We start from the raw sequence: 16,459 nt of genomic DNA, 5'->3' as shown, positions 1-16,459 counted from the left end.
ATTTATAGCATAAAATCACTACCTTCATTGTAAACTCTTAAAAATTTATGCCCCAATGCTGTTCAGCTTTTCTAATACACTAGAAAATGTTTATTTTTAATCTTCCAATGAAATCATTTAAGATATTCTAACAAACGCTTCCATTTATTGAGCACCTACAGGCACCATGCTAAATATTTTAAATACATTAGATATCATCCCCACAATGACCCTGCAGATACAACTTCCTTTGCTAGGAAAAAGTGGGTAGAGAGAAATTTTTTTCCTTTTCTTATTTCTCTCTGCCTTTTCAAACAAACAAACAAACAAACAAACAAACTCCACTGTTCAGTTTAAAAAGAAAAAACATCTCACCCTTGGCTACGTTCTTCACATGTAACATACAAACATCTGTGACTAGATGATTTTTTTTTCCCCCACAAGGAACAAAAAATTAAGATTTCATGTTTTCAATTCTTGAGAATATAAAAGGCATGTAGAAGAAATTAAAAATAATAAAAATATTAATTGCCAAATCGATTCCAAGATAGTTATATTGATATCACCATGTGCATTTTAATTGGTTCCCAGTAATTCTTTCATCCCCTAGAAAATTCTTACTAGCCATTTCTTACTTTTCTCTGACTTACTGAGGTTTTATTATAAATGCTGAGCTTTAAGGCTATGTCTTACTGCTGTTTACCTCACTTCTGCTTTCCCCTTCCCTCCACTCATCGGGTAATGTTTATACAATGTAGGCAGCTCAATCAATCCACAAAGAATTAAAACTCTGACATTCATTAATAGGGGAGATATTTTACACAGATGTATAACACTGGTCCAGATTCATACTTGTGAATGCTATACATTTTTCAAACTCATACATGTAGACACACACAAAAAAAACCCCTAAGAAATAATAGTAAAAATTATTTCAAAATTAAACAACTACTATACCATAAACATGTTCTCTTTGATCTATGTCAAAACGAGAAGATACACCCTTGGGATTGTCTGCCTATTAAAAAATGGGAATTTCTTGCATTTTCTCTGTGCTAAGTATAGTGAAACTCCTTGCCTATATGATCAGATATAGATTTCCTGTATTTTAAAGGTTGTCTGTTCATATACCTGTGTAACTGCTAATATAGTTATGAAAATTCTTAATGCAGAGAGGCCATATATAATTGGATTAAGGGTGCTTAATGATACAATTTTGCAATATGGTTTACTCATCCATCTGTCCATTCATTTTTTTTGTCATCCATTCCTTCTTCAAGTATTTATTAAGTACAAACTACGCACCTGACAGTGTTGTAGATGCTGGGAATATGGTGATGAGCAAAACATAAAAAAATCCCTGCCCTCATGGAGCTTACATTCTAGTTCCTCAAAAGGGATCTGCAACTAAGATAGAAGTACTCAAAATCCAAGAGGAAAACTTTTTCAAAAGCTCCCTTAGTCAGATACCTTAAAGGAGCAAAGGCTACAATAAGTACTGCATTTAACATTTGTAATGTGTCTTATTTTTATCAAAAATAAAAATCATATCTTATTAAGTTTATTAATTTCCTTGAATTTAATTTATATTTACTACTTATTTTCCTCAATTTACACCTTGTTTATGATAAATTCCTCTAGTTCCTTGAAGAGAGTCAAAGTGAGACAATCCTTTTAAATTTCAAACCTAACTGATGATCAGTAGGTATGAATCAAGTGAGAGTCTTCATAAGAGCAATTTTTTGTTACAAAGGATTTGGCTTCATAATTACAGGACTGTCTGCCAGCACTGCCTCTGCATGACTTAACTGCTGACTGGAGTTTTGACTGGGGATGCCAATACCTAAAATCATGTTAGGTATCTTCTTCCCTTTTTACTGTCCCATTAAATGAACATATGCTTCTTAGCATTAATATGCAGTAAAGGCTGTCATTAGAGACTAGACTTTGTTTGTCCATGGCAGAGATTACAGCTAATCTTTACCTGGCCCTGCTGTCAGTACACTTCCTGCTAATGTGCTCTGGACCCTTCTTCCACTGAGCTCTCAATTGCTGCCTCTGCCCTTGCTTTCTCTGACCAAAATCCTTGAATTACAATTCTAAGTTCATTATCGCCAGGCCTCATCTGTTGTCATGCTCAGTGGTCCTTCATCTTTTCTTGGGGCTTCTCCCTCTTCATATTACAGCCAACAGTAAGTAATGTTTTCCACTCTCACCAGCAGAACTTTTCCACCCTCCTTAACTTTCTAACAGGACACTGGGAAAACGGTAAACTTCAGTATGCCACAGAGTGATAATGAGCGCAGAGCCAGGAATCAGAATACCAACTTTGCTCTGAACAGAAGGATACAGAAAGATCCAAGCATATTAAAGGAAATGCCACTCTGTCTATGGTTTCTGTATTTTCATTTCTATATTTATTCAGCAAATACTTATTGAGTGCTTATTAGGTTCCAAAGACTATTATACAGTTGATTTCTTTTAATGGAAATCCACCAACACTGCTCCAAAGCTGAAGTGGTAAATTTCTAACCTGTAGGTCATATTCAGTCTTTAGCTTAATTTGGTCTACCTCGGAGAGAAGGATTGAGAAACAGAAAAGCAGACCTTTAGAAGTCTTTAGAAGCAATAAGATAGACTAACTCTAAAAAGCGAGAAGGCCTGTATCTTTCTCCTTTATTGCTATGTATACCTCTCACTGTCTACCTCTTTGCTCTAGTTTTTTCTCTTCTTCATTCCACCTCATTTCTTTAACTGGCCATTATATGGCAATGGGATATAGGTTATTTTCTGTATTTATTGAATTACATTCCTATTTTTAATTTAAAAGGCAGACCAAATTAACACTTCATATTTTTATCCTAAAACAGTCTTTTTGTTGCTTTTGTTTGGAGGAGTGGGGAGAACAGGGCTACAGTCCTCGGAATTTCTTTCACAGATTCTCTACTCAATTAACTCAGTAACTGAAATTCCACCTTGGCAAGCAAAAATATTGCATTAAAAGATAAAACAATAATAAACATTGTACTTCAAGAATCTACACAAAAAAAGGATACAAAGTTTATAAGGCTTAAGTGTAAAAGGTAAATAACTATTTCATGAAGAAAGCAAATAAAAATCTACTCAGATAATTATTTCAACAACAAAAAAAAGGAATAGAAATAAATGCATTCAAAGGAAGAGTTATCATTTACCAATTTTTATACACTGAAAATAAGGATTCTCCACTCCTAAGAACCATTTTCATGCAGATTTTTATCACAAATTATATATTTTCCATTTGACAATTTCTCTCTTCAGTAGTTGCTATAAACTGTAAATTATTCCAACACTTAATTTCCCAGGATTAAATATCTTCCTAAAAACTCTATAATCCCCATCACATAAGAATGTCACAGTATCTTTTCTTTATCACACAAAAAAATTATAATAATTATAACTTATTCTTTATTTGTCATCTTTCTACAGAAATTATCAAGATTTAGCCTTGCCAGGAAATTATACACATTATGAATACAAGCTTTAATAGACTACTAATCAGACTATTGTATTCCAAGTATTTCTATAGAACATGATATCACAAATTAAGTCATTAATTCCAAAACAGTAGTTTATTAACAAAAAAGTACAAAGAAGTACAAATGGACATCCTACTTTCCCCCATTATGGTCCATCTATCTATCTCCCTTTCAGTCCATGGCACAGCCTTCTTGAGCTAAAAGAATAGGCAAAATACTTCTCTTTCCAATGGGCCTAATAACCATCCCCAAACAAATCATTACGTATTTAAGTTATACAGTCAATGTCAATTTTTAAAAAATGTTTTATCTATAGGAGTTGCTATAAAAGCCTCTTCCCTTGCAATATATCATGTACCTAAACTGAATGAAACATATCAGCATCAACATTCATAAATCATGCTTAGATACAGGGAATATCAGATCATTAGCATATTTGCCTTGAAGTAACAGATGACGAATGAAAGCGTAGAAGTGTCAAAAGGGATTTTCATAGATATTTACTAAAACACTTCAAGTCAAAAACATCTTGTTAACTAAATTGAGGTACATGGAAAACATTCAGGTTAGTTGTGTTTTTTGCACTGATTTTAAATCAAAGCTACTCACATATCTCATCTATTATTTCAATTTTCTTCAGCAATGGTTCCTTTTCAATTTATTTCAATAAACCTACAGTTATTCCATACTTCTCGTTCTACAAGCCCAAAGTACTTCTCTGAATCACAGTAAATTCCCAGTACTTTTCGATTTTTCTCACAGGGCTACAGATGGGAGATTTAGTGAACTGCCATGTTCAGTAAACAATGCTCAATTTGCTCTTTCGGCTATAATTCTTCAAGACAGAACATGTGGATTAATTTACTGATGTTCCTAAAAGCCATGTGTAAAATTTATCTTACATTTTTTTTTGAATGGGAAGCTCCAGCCTTTTAGTTTGTGGAGGCAGCCAGGTCAGAGCTTGCTACTACACTTTAGTCCCTGCCTATAACTAGTCTCATGAAGAACAGGAGTTCAGTGTTAGACTAGACTATAGTAACATAAGGTGCTATATCAGTGAAACACTTTTGGGGAACTGGAAAATTCAGATGACCACTCACTAAACATAAAATCATTATTCCACAAAGATTTTATTCACATCAAACTTGCACAGTAGCAAAAAAAAATCAAAACATAACTAAGCCACATATCAAAGAACAATATACAATAAGGATTTGAATTTCTCAATGGCATTGGGAAGTATTTCCATAAATAACATTTACAATTCTAGTGTTAGATCTTTCAAGGTGTCTGAAGCTTCACAGTGCTAGAATTGATTTTTATCAACACATGCAAAAATGTGCAACATAATGATTCATATTAATGACAGAAAAAAGCACGCCAGTTATTTGTCATTCCAGCACGGCCATGCCACTCTATGTTCTAAAAACAAACAACCCCCCAAATCCGGGTCCCATTCATTCTTCAATTATGCCTTTAGTCACTCTGCTTTATTATATTCAAACAGTCACTGTTAGTGCTCTTCACCACGACTTTCAGGCTGACGTCACTCCCTGCCTGCTGGCTGTCAGGACTGGGGGACGCCCCTCTCCCAGACTCACCTTCTTCCGGATGTCTTCATCATTTGCTCCTAGAGAGGCATAGAGCTTGAATGCAGCCTGGCGGAGTTCATGAGCGTGTTTTAAGTCATGATCAAGCTATGGACGGGGAAACAAAAGGTATATTGCAACTCAGTCTACATATTTAATTTTCAATAAAACTATCTGAGTTGGAAAAAAATTTTAACCACTATTAAGATATTAGTGCTATCATTGAATTCCTGGTTATTTTGGGGTTCTGTTCACATAGGACTGAGCCACTCCTGTGTTTGTGCCAATATGACCTAGAATGCATGCAGTCTGCTTCTGTCTAAAAGTGGACACCACAACGTTTGACACTGGAATGGTATATGAAAGACCTTTGTGAAACTCTGACCCCTAAACAGCGTTCCTAGAGAGGAGTTTTAGTGGCACTGATGCTTGCTCACACCAGCTCTTTGAAATGCCCTCCTCAAGAACAAGGCACATTCAGGCCTTTCTAGCCTTAGAATACAGCTGGTAAAACTTGAGTGCTGCTACAGTACTTTTAGAAGGTTTTCTTAAACATGAAGAACAGCGCTGGCCCGATTTCAGTATTTACTAAGATTTTAGAAAAGAGGGAAACCTTTGTGAAAATCCTTAATAAACAATACACCAAGGTAATGATTGCTATGTATCTATTACAATTACCTGAGATTTATATTCAGAGGCTTTTTTGATACATTTATTAAAATTACTTACTGGTATGAAAACAATTAATGCTAACTTTACACATGTAAAGTTTTAAAATGATCAATTCTTCCATACACCTGTTTTGTCACTAAACCACCATAGATGTGAAATAGAAGCATGTTCTCACAACACTTTAAATGACTACAAATCGGTAAGTATATAAAGCTTATCAATAATGTACATAATTTTATAACTAATTCACCCAAATGACTACCACTCCAAATGAGTTGCCTTTGAAAGGTTCACCTTTATGCAATGATGTGTTATTTATAACATTCTAAGACCCTTCTTTAAAACTTCCTGAAGAGCTAAGTGGCATATTAGCTACAAAACCCTAACAATAATATATCTTCATCAAGTAAGAGTTTTAAGTTAATTGTTACTGACTGTGGTGTGTGGAGATGGGGAAATAAATCCAGCTGGGTAACATCATTTAGAGTAACAACAGTAGTTCTAAAAATATTTTGATCAAAGCAGGCATTGATGGATTATGGGAGGAACTCCTCAATATACAACACTCATTTTGATGTATAAGTTCTGAAATATCTAAAGTCGTAAGTACTTTCTAGTCATAACATATAGTTAGAATATTGACTTGGATTAACATATACCATGAAAATCATGCACTTATTAACATGCAAGAATTTCCGACTATGGGTCTAGTGTCTATATTTTTATGGTCAGAAACCACTGTATAATCCATCATCAAAAACAGAGGAATAATCTTCTCTATACCAGTTAAATGATTTACACATATATAGGCCACAAGTTCTTGTAACTATGTTTCCTCACTCTTCTGTCCATCAGAGTATCCCGTTTGCCTTGTCCGGACAGTCAACTGAGGGTGTTCATGAGGCCATAGTTAGGACTTGCTCATGTATCTTTAGACCAGTGAAATACTCTGTCAGCGTGAGGAAGTCCACAAGGGAAAACAAACAAGGTAGCTGGTTCAATGTAACCCATTACCTGTGCTGCAAAAACAATACCACTAAAGGAAGAGCAGGCACTAACTTTAATACATAGTGTACATGACTAATACCAGTAACAGTGAAGGTTACTTTGGGCCCTTTCTGAGACAGAGAAAACATAAACCCTTCAGAGTTCATTTTATTTTCAATGTTAAATGCCAAATAAACAGTTGCCTGCCAAATGAAGTTTTGGGAAACTCAGGGGCATGAGAAAGGTCAAGAGGAAAGTTTTAAAAAATTTACCATTGGGACCACTGGCATCAAAAATACAGTCACATTCATGAAACAGTACTGGTTACTAATTAGGAGACAATCAATGCTTTTTCTACCATGATCTCCTTAAAAAAAAAAAAAAAAAAAAACTTTCTCTAATTGAATATTGTTCTCCTATGCTTAGAGAAATGGATATGACAAACAGGCTGAGAAGAACAAAGTCAAAAGACCTATCTAGCTATTCTAAGGAACTTATGGTTTGTGAAAAAGTTTGAGAAAAGCACAGTTTGGTTCCTTATGGTCTCAAACTAGAGGTTAAATAGTACTTTAGCTGACACTAGCAGGACCAAAACACAATATAAAACTGAAGCAAGGAAAGAGAAGATGACAAAAGTTAGACAGTGAAAGAGAAAGACAATGGCAGAGAGTAAAATAAGGCCACTCAGTCACCTGTCACAGAAGAACATCCTTGACCTAAAGAATGAGAATATAGCAACACAGATGATTCTGGGAACTTAAACAGGATTAGATGATGTTGCTGTAATGTCAACACCCAGTTTAGATACACCATTATTTTTGGGTTTTAGTTGGGAATCAGGGACATAATTTTCTTCCTTCCTGATTTCCTGCTTAGTAAAAAATTTCTGGTAATTACATGAAATAGACTGGATTCAAAAACCCATAAAACATCATCTTTGTTATCAAAGATTCCTCCATTTAAAGGAAGATTCCTTTATTTAAAAGGGCTCTGAACTGTAATTATCAATTGGTTCAAAGTTGTAAGCAGTAAGAAAACCTTTTAAAAAATCCCTTGACTTGAGCTGCTGAAAAGGAAAACAGAACATACCCTTTTAATATCAGTGATGGCACTCACTGAGCTGGGATACTTGAAATAATCAGCAAGCATGGCAATGAGGTGATCAGTTATGCTAGCGATTCTCTGTAGCTCAACATCTGGTTCAATCAGATAGGCGAGTGTCTCAGCTCCTTCAACTCTCTCCTCTAGTAATCTCTCCTTACTGCACATTCGAACCAAACAAGGCAGTGTCTGGAAGGTAGTGAAATTAATTATTGGCTTTGTGGTAAAGGCAAAAGCTTGATGGAGAGCATAAAATAAGTGAATCAACTCAACGGTTTTTAGTGGCAGTCAGGTTTGTTATCAAATGTTTGAATAAGTACTTTCACAGAATAAAAAGGTTTTTTTGGAATGTAAAAACAAAGTTCAGTGTATATTAATCATTTGCTCTGGCATACCCAATCTAATCATACAACAGAAGTGCATTAATACAAACTCCCATCAGGCCTTTGTGATGGATAAAATTGAAACTTTATTGTACAAAAAAAAAAAAAAAAGAAAAACTTTATTGTACAACCTACAAAAGACATTTAAGAATCTCTAATAAATCATGTGTGATGTTTCTGTTCCACCTATGTATTTATTTACTTAAAAGACATCCAGCAGCTTAATCAGGAACAACTTTGCCTTAGAAAAAGTTTGCTATCTTTTCCTTAGCGAATAATATGGATGGGATGGCTTTTATTTTTTGTTTGGGGATCAATACCTACAGTTGCAAAATCAAAATACAACTTAAAAAATTCAGTGATCTTACCATTACTCAGATTTCATGAGTTTTCCTTTAAGTGAGTAAAATGCATCCATCACAGTTCCTAGGTTTTCCAAGTAACTCCCTAAAATGACTGTATCTACTAGTCCAATTTTACCTGAGGTCCTTCAAAAATCTTAGTGCTGGCCTTGGTAATTTATCTACATTAGGTCCTTGATAAGAAAAAAAAAAATCCCATGTATTTATTATTTCTTCTTCTTTTTTAAATTTTGAACATGAGCCGGGGAGGGACAGAGGATCCGGAAGTGGGCTCTGCACAGACAGCAGCAAGCCTGATGGGGAGCTCGAACACACAAACTATGAGATCACGACCCGATCTGAAGTCGGACGCTCAACTGACTGAGCCACCCACGTGCCCCTATTTACTATTTCTAAGGCTGACCAACCCACTTTAAAGAATAACGTTGAAGTGGAAACTGAAATGCTCTTATTATAGGAAGCTTTCCTCCATTATCGTAGTCAACTCAACTGTGCTTTGCTCCTTCCTAAATTTCTACTGTATCTTTATCATAGAGTGTAGCACTTTATTGTTCACTATTGATTTCCTGTCAGGCTACTGTGTGCTTTATAATACAACCCCAAGCTTCCAAGAGGAAAGCCTTATTCTTATTTTCTTTTGAACAATTACTAACATTTATCAATCCATAAATTCACAGATTATTGAATTAACCACTCACAAATACTACACAAAGAAGATGCTATTAACATAGTTTACCAATATGTAGGAAACAGAGGGGTAAAGCATTTGAATAAATAAACCAAGGTTACTTGCACGAAAGCCCTTAGAATTTTACAGTGTTGCTTACTTAGGGGGTCCTCAGATCTCATTAAAATAATTGAGTTGCTTCACCAAAGTCTAAACAAACATTAGTCTTAATGCTCTTTAATCCTTGGGTTCATTTTGCACACTGAAAATGAGAGATCTCGCATTCATAAAATGATATTTTATTTACATTGTTCTTTGTGGCTAATAAAACATTTAACATATTTAACATACTGTTATCTTCAAAATAACCCTGTGGAATAGACGAACAAAAATTATTGCTTCCATTTTCATGAGTCACCATAAGAATAAGGGATGTGTCCAGGGTTACCCAAGCCAGTCGGTGGTAGGAGTGCTGAAATGAGACTCGAGGTCTTAGAACTTTTAGGGACAGTGTCTTATGTGGGTTTTTCTGAATTCTAGTTGCTTTGGACATGTCACAATGATGTTGATGGTTTTCATGTGTTATTTACTTTTCTTTCTCATTATGTCTTTTGATTATCTGCTATGAAGGTGATAAAAAATCTTTATCTGCAGAGCTGGTGAACTGCTTGCCTATAAAACTATGTTGTAAATTTAATGAAAATCAAGGATTAAAATATATTTTCTATTTCACCTGAATTTTACATATTTTTACAATTTCTATATCCTTCTAATTTAACAAAAATGAAAAAGGTGACAGGAAAGATTTCATTTTGACTCTTAAAACACATCTAAAACCAATTTTTGAAAATTACATGGCATCATATGGGGCACCAGGGTGGCTCAGTAGGTTAAATGTACGACTTTGGCTCAGGTCATGATCTCATGGTTCGTGAGTTTGAGCCCCGTGTCAGGCTCTGTGCTGACAGCTTAGAGCCTGGAGCCTGCTTTGGAGCCTGTGTCTCGCTCTCTCTCTCTCTGCTCCTCCCCTGCTCACACTGTCTCTCTCTCCCTCAAAAATAAGTAAATATTCTTTTTTAAAAAATTTAAAATTACATGGCATTTCATTAAAAAGAAAAGCGTTACGTTTTAATAATGTTATTTTATGCTATGCACACAAACCATGGTGATAAATGTATAAAAAGGAGAAAAAAAAGGGAATACCAATATTTATATTCAACACTTAGGACTGTGTAATGTTCACATGTGTTTAGAATTAATTAGCTCACCTTCAATACAATACAGTTGTCATCTGTCCGAATTGCTCCAGCTCTACACATGTAAGTTAAACTGGAATAAGATGGCAGAGAGTAAATTTCTGCTTGTGTTTTAAAGCTCTAAAAGAAAAACTCCCCACCTTTAAAATATTATGGGTAAAAAAAATAAGACAGCTATTCTTATTTATCTTGAGGGAGAAGGTTTTCACATTACCTTATATGAGGGTCTACCAATTCAAAAACAACTGATAGATCTAGACAGTAAGCCAGATATTTTTCAAAAATACACGCAAAATTGTTTTAAAAATAAAGGATAAGAGGATAAGCTTTGAAGCTAGGTGCTGGACACATTGGAGTTCCTTATACTTGTCTCTATACTGTTTTGTTAAAATTTTCCATAATATAAAGGGGAAAGAGTTAAAAGTAAATATAAAGTTAACACTGTCTAAGATTAAATGAAGGTGGGATATTTTAACTTCAAGAAAGGTAGTGTAAGTATCACAGAAGAAGCACTTAACTTGTCACAGAGCTAGCTATCAGAAATTAACTACTAACTCTTCAGAGCTTGCCAGCAATGGTTTTGAGAACTGGGTCAATGATTTGGTTCTACTGAAAAACAATTTACCTTCACCATTATATCTGGCTTTGAATAAGAATAAAATTACTTGGTCCTCCCTAAGCAGGTACTGAACACTGAGCACTTCAGAAACTTAAATTAATGAATTTCCTTTTTGAATTAGATTCCTTTAGTAAGCTGAGGGGGCAGGGGAAGGACTAAAACACTCAATATCCTGGCTTCTACAGAAAGCTATTAAAAAAAATAATAAAATTTTTACTTAGATTGTTGAGGACTGAATTGTTTATCTTAAGACTTGTTACCCACATTGTTTTTTGAAACCAGTTCCATGAGAGAATTCACCTTACAAATAAAGAGGCAAATGCTCAATTGGAAAGACAAAAAACACGCAAAAATACAAAATAGTATACTCATATTAAAAAAAAAAAACAAAAAATTCACGATCCATTAGTATTTTACTGAAAATTCCTTACTCTCACCAAAATACTAGAGAGCCACAAATTCTTAAATACTGGAACTAAACAATTAATTTAGCAAAGAATAGGTGCTCAACCTATTAACGTATTGATAATTACAGAACTGACATGTACTTAATACTTAAATGAGCCAGGACATGTGCTAATAATAAGAACTTGACTATCTTATAAACTGTCACATCTCTATGAGAATTTTATGCTTTGTTTTTCTAAACTTGAGGAAGCCATATTTTATGAAATCATGCCTTGGTTATCAACCTCAACTAATTCTCACTCCATATTTTCACATCTTTATAGTTTCTTGTCTTAGTCCTTACCATAAATCTGTTAGTTAAATCTGATCTAATTCTGTCTTATTTCAACTGAAATAAGGAGAATGAAACAAAGTAATTTGCTTGAATGAAACAAAGTAATTTTCTGTAGACAGTCTTAGCCATTAATTAAATGAGTGTTGCTGCTCTGCATGCTACTAGTAAGCGGAGTAAAAAAAATTCATGCCCATTTAATAAAATGTGAGACAATCCCATGACTTGCAAATTCTAAAATCCTGAAAGAAGATAGGGACTGGAAGTGAGCTAATTAGGCTGTTCAAAAATACTCTTAACATATTGATAAAGCACTGTCATTCTTCTCACACTATCTTGATTTTTTACCATTTTGCTGATGTGAGCTGCATCTCAATAGGTTTATCCCTCTGTAACATCTTCACAAAAATTTGTGGTAATAATTCTCCATCAACCAAAACTAGAAATAAAGCAAAGAACAAGAATTAAGGAATTCTTTAAATCTACAAAGTTCATAAATTAAATCATTGTAGATGCCATTCAAAGTTCCAGCCTACCATTTACCAGCGTCATCGATACCTGGGGGTTTTCAAAAGCTAAAACTGAGAAGCATTTCAGGGCTTGCATTCGAACCTGTAACAATAAATAAACAAAAAAAAAAATGCATTTATGCGTTTTAAATGTCTCAGAATCTAAACTCTTCTGAAAAAACAAAGTACTAAAAGAAGGCCTCAAGGGAATAAAAATAACACCTGTATATCTGAAGAGTGGAGAAAGTTAAACTTAATTATAAAAAGCTGAAATTAATTTTGAATGAAAAGAACAGGAAAAAGTGGCAACTAAAATTCAGATAAATTCCTAGTCAAATTTAAAAGAACAATGTACAAAATCCAATGTTAGTAAGACAAAGAAAACTTAATAGCAATAATCACCAACTGCCTTTCAAGTAGGGTACTTCTTCCCAAACTACAAACCAGAGAACTGAAGACGAGAAACTAGGAACAAATGAAAAAAAGTGTGCTCTTACAGTCATATACAGGATGGGGTTGGGGCAAAGAGAACAGAAGGAGAAGAAACAAAATTACAGTAAAAATTTGAAAAGGACTAAACTAATTTCGTTTTTACAACACCCATGAATTGTGCTACTATTCCTCATAACTAGATTACTGAGGCCAAACTCTTGACCACATACGGCATATTTTACAATTTGTAGGTGCTCCTATGACAGCTATTATTTTTCACTCTTTCTGTTCAGTTTTCATCAGTCTCATCCTCACTTCCAAGCCTGAGTTCACATGTGATGTTTTTGTGTGCAACTCGAGATTGGCAGGCTGGGCAGCTGAAGTGTGGGGAAGCCCTGTCCCTCACTTTGGCAACGACCTGCTGCCCTAGCATGTGCACACCTAAAATGTGGGACATAAATTATGTCAGTGATACTGACAATGGAGCAAACGTTACAAAAAGCAATGTCACCAAAACCTTTTTCCTTCCACAACCCATAATCTGTTACAGTAGATAAGGAAGCTTGGTGCAGAAAAGACAAGAAAGAAAAGGAGGGAGAATTGAGGGAGTTAAAGAAGACAAAGAGGAGGGGCAGTGAGTAGCCACCCCAGCAATCGTTTCTTCGTGTGCCAGTGCTGACTGCTTTCCTGCTTCTATGTGGCACAGGGCAGAGGAAGCAGCTCTCCCCCGGCTCTGATTAATTTCAAGCCGGGTCCATTCCCCATTCCTATCCTTGTGAGTGCTTCACCAGGATCAAACTTTGGATCTCTCAAGTAGAAAGAACATAGGTAGTAGCAGGCTGCAATACAGCCAAGCACCAAAAAAAGAGCAGATCAGAATCAGTGCAAGAGGACAGAAGACAAAAAGGACTACTGCTCTCTCTGCTCTACAACAAACTCCTGGCATACCACCACTAATGTGACACAATTAGGACAATGCCCCATTATTTGCTATAACTTACTAGTTGGGTAACAATGAAGTGACACAAGTTTTAACGTAACGTTTGATTATATAACGTGATGCTGTTTACCTATATATAAAAGAGAGTGAAGAAAATTTAATTAGCAAGTCTGAAAACCTTTGACTTTTTAACCTAAAATTCAAAACGGAACACATTTTAAATGTTGATATATATGTGGGTATACGCTGTAAGTTTCAGTCACTGTGGCTCAATCAAAGCCCTTTCTGACACAGCAAGCCACTGTTTCCACACACTTCAAGGCAACACCTCATGTGTGGCTTTGGCACCGACATCACAGCAGAGAAAACTGTAAAAATCAATAGCAAATCAAGTCACAACCATATTCTGAATAAAATGCAAAGGCAAGGGTGGCTTTTACAATTTTTTAAAGAGGATGCTGTAGTATAACAATGCCCCATAACATTTTATAGACAAAATGTTATTCTTGGTCACAATATCTATCAAAGCACCAATAAAATAGACGGGCCTCCTAGATGAAGACTCTAGAAACCAAAAGTAAAGTATAAAAATCTGGCCATAATTTTTAACATCTTACTTTGTAAGATACTGAGGTTAGTAGGTGAGCAATATTCTGAACTGCACCATGGTTAAACAAAATTGTTTGATGATCTGGACCCTGTAAGAGAAGAGAATTAACAGTACATTAAAAAGAGTAATGATTCATTCCAACAAAACATTTACTTAAATGTAGAAAAGCACATCCGCTACAATGCAGAATTCTCAACTACCCTTCTCTTGCATATATCCATCCTAACAAGGCAGAGTAGACAAGGGGCTGCCATTTCTTATGTCATCCCAGTTCTGTAGAACTGCTGCTTCCTTACCCACCACCGCCCCCCCCCACCCCTGCCCCAAATAATAAAGGGGACAAAGAAGCTACCCTGATAGGCACACGCTGTTTGCAGTTATTAAATAACACACTATCAGGGCAACAGAATCACTGTCAATTCTACATTTCATGTGCACAACCTTCCACTATGTCCACTGAAAATAGTGGTAATCATTCTTACAACTTTAGACTGATGAGCTCATCAGAGGAACTCTAAAACTAATTAAGTACATGGAGAACTGGACCAAAGCTTAACTCATCTCAATACATCAGGAAAGTTTGAGTAATGGTTGGTGGAAAACTAAACACTCCATACTGAGAAGTTCAAGTGTTTTGGTTTCTGTTTCTATCTGATTTCTTTTTAAATTTTTTTAATGTTTATTTATTTTTGAGAGAGAGAGAGACAGAGAAAGAGGGAGACCCAGAATCCAAAGCAGGCTCAAGGCTCTGAGCTGTCAGCACAGAGCCTGACATGGGGCTCAAACCCACAAACCATGAGATCGTGACCTGAGCCAAAGGCGGCCACTTAATCGACTGAGCCACCCAGGCGTCCCTATCTCATTTCTCTTCTTAAATCATCATTTCTTAGCACAGGAAGGTGAAGAAATGGGAAAATTTGGGGGTTTTATTTTTCATCAACAATCTTCTACCAAGCAGTTCACTGAAGATCTTCAAAGTGACAGAAGCTAAAGGTTTATGCAGGGCTTTGAGGTTGCCACAGTTCTTATGTGCTGATTTTAATTTTTTAATTTTTCAAAATTTATTTTATTATTATTTTTTAATGTTTATTTGAGAGACAGAGAAAGACTGAGCATGAGTGGGGGAGGGGCAGAGAGACAGAGGGAGACACAAACTCAGAAGCAGGCTCCAGGCTCTGAGCTGTCAGCACAGAGCCTGACGCGGGGCTCAAACCCACAAACCCTGAGATCATGACCTAAGCTGAAATCGGACGCTTAACCGACTGAACCACCCAGGTGCCCCTAATTTATAATTTTTTTTAAGTTTAAGTAATCTCTATACCCAGTGTGGGGCTTGAACTTACAATCCAGAGCTCAAGAGTTACATGCTCTAACAACTGAGCCAGCCAGGCACCCCTCCTATGCATTGATTTTATGTACCACTCACCCATTCAATAATTAAGTCAAAGCAAGGATAAGGATGCTACTTCATGCTTATCATTATTCAGAAAAGAAAAACACAGCAGGGAAAGTTGGCTTTCCCTGGACTCACCAAAGGAAACCAGTTGCTAGTCTAGAAAAAAACTCTGAAGCCAATTTTTCCAACCCACTCTTTAGCCAAGTAACAACTATCCTGTAGATGCTCAGTCTTTCACGGACCAAAACATCCATCATATGAAGTGGGGAGATTAATATTCATTGTCCTAAATCACAAAACACCCATATTCTATTTTATAGGTAATAATTCTATTAAAAGAGCCCTTTAAAAAACAAAAAAACTTCAGTCATTTCTCTCTTAATTTCTATACATTTTCTAACTTCTCCTAATATCTGATTATTAATTGATACATAATGTCCACACTTTATTCAGGCAAACCCACATTACATATATTAGGTACTTTCTAATGTCTATTAAAAACAATGCTTTATCGAACTTTTTTTCTAATGTTTATTCATTTTTTGAGAGACAGAGAGCAGGGGAGCGGCACAGAGGGAGGGAGAAGCAGCTGTTGGCACAGAGCCCTACGCGGAGCTCAAACTCATGAACCATGAGATCATGACCTAACCTGAATTCAGAGGCTCAACTGACTAAGCCACCCAGGTGCCCCCATGCACAT

The 16,459-nt window shown here is 35.6% G+C and overlaps 1 protein-coding gene across 1 annotated transcript in view; it reads right to left on the bottom strand.

Annotated features, from left to right (window-relative positions):
- Nucleotides 1-16,459, bottom strand: part of ARMC8 (armadillo repeat containing 8) — a 109,370-nt gene that overhangs the window by 43,339 nt on the left and 49,572 nt on the right. Inside the window, exons 7-12 of the mRNA XM_047874920.1 lie at nucleotides 14,371-14,451; nucleotides 12,409-12,484; nucleotides 12,221-12,311; nucleotides 10,527-10,587; nucleotides 7,835-8,035; nucleotides 5,099-5,194 (exon numbers count right to left, since the gene is read on the bottom strand). Of these exons, the coding sequence (XP_047730876.1) occupies nucleotides 5,099-5,194; nucleotides 7,835-8,035; nucleotides 10,527-10,587; nucleotides 12,221-12,311; nucleotides 12,409-12,484; nucleotides 14,371-14,451 (606 nt within the window). The remainder of the gene's footprint in view (nucleotides 1-5,098; nucleotides 5,195-7,834; nucleotides 8,036-10,526; nucleotides 10,588-12,220; nucleotides 12,312-12,408; nucleotides 12,485-14,370; nucleotides 14,452-16,459) is intronic.

Source organism: Prionailurus viverrinus, chromosome C2, assembly GCF_022837055.1.
Source record: "Prionailurus viverrinus isolate Anna chromosome C2, UM_Priviv_1.0, whole genome shotgun sequence".
NCBI classification, from domain to species: Eukaryota; Metazoa; Chordata; class Mammalia; order Carnivora; family Felidae; genus Prionailurus; species Prionailurus viverrinus.
The sequence above is the reverse complement of the archived record's forward strand: the minus strand, read 5'-3'. Positions and strand labels throughout refer to the sequence as shown.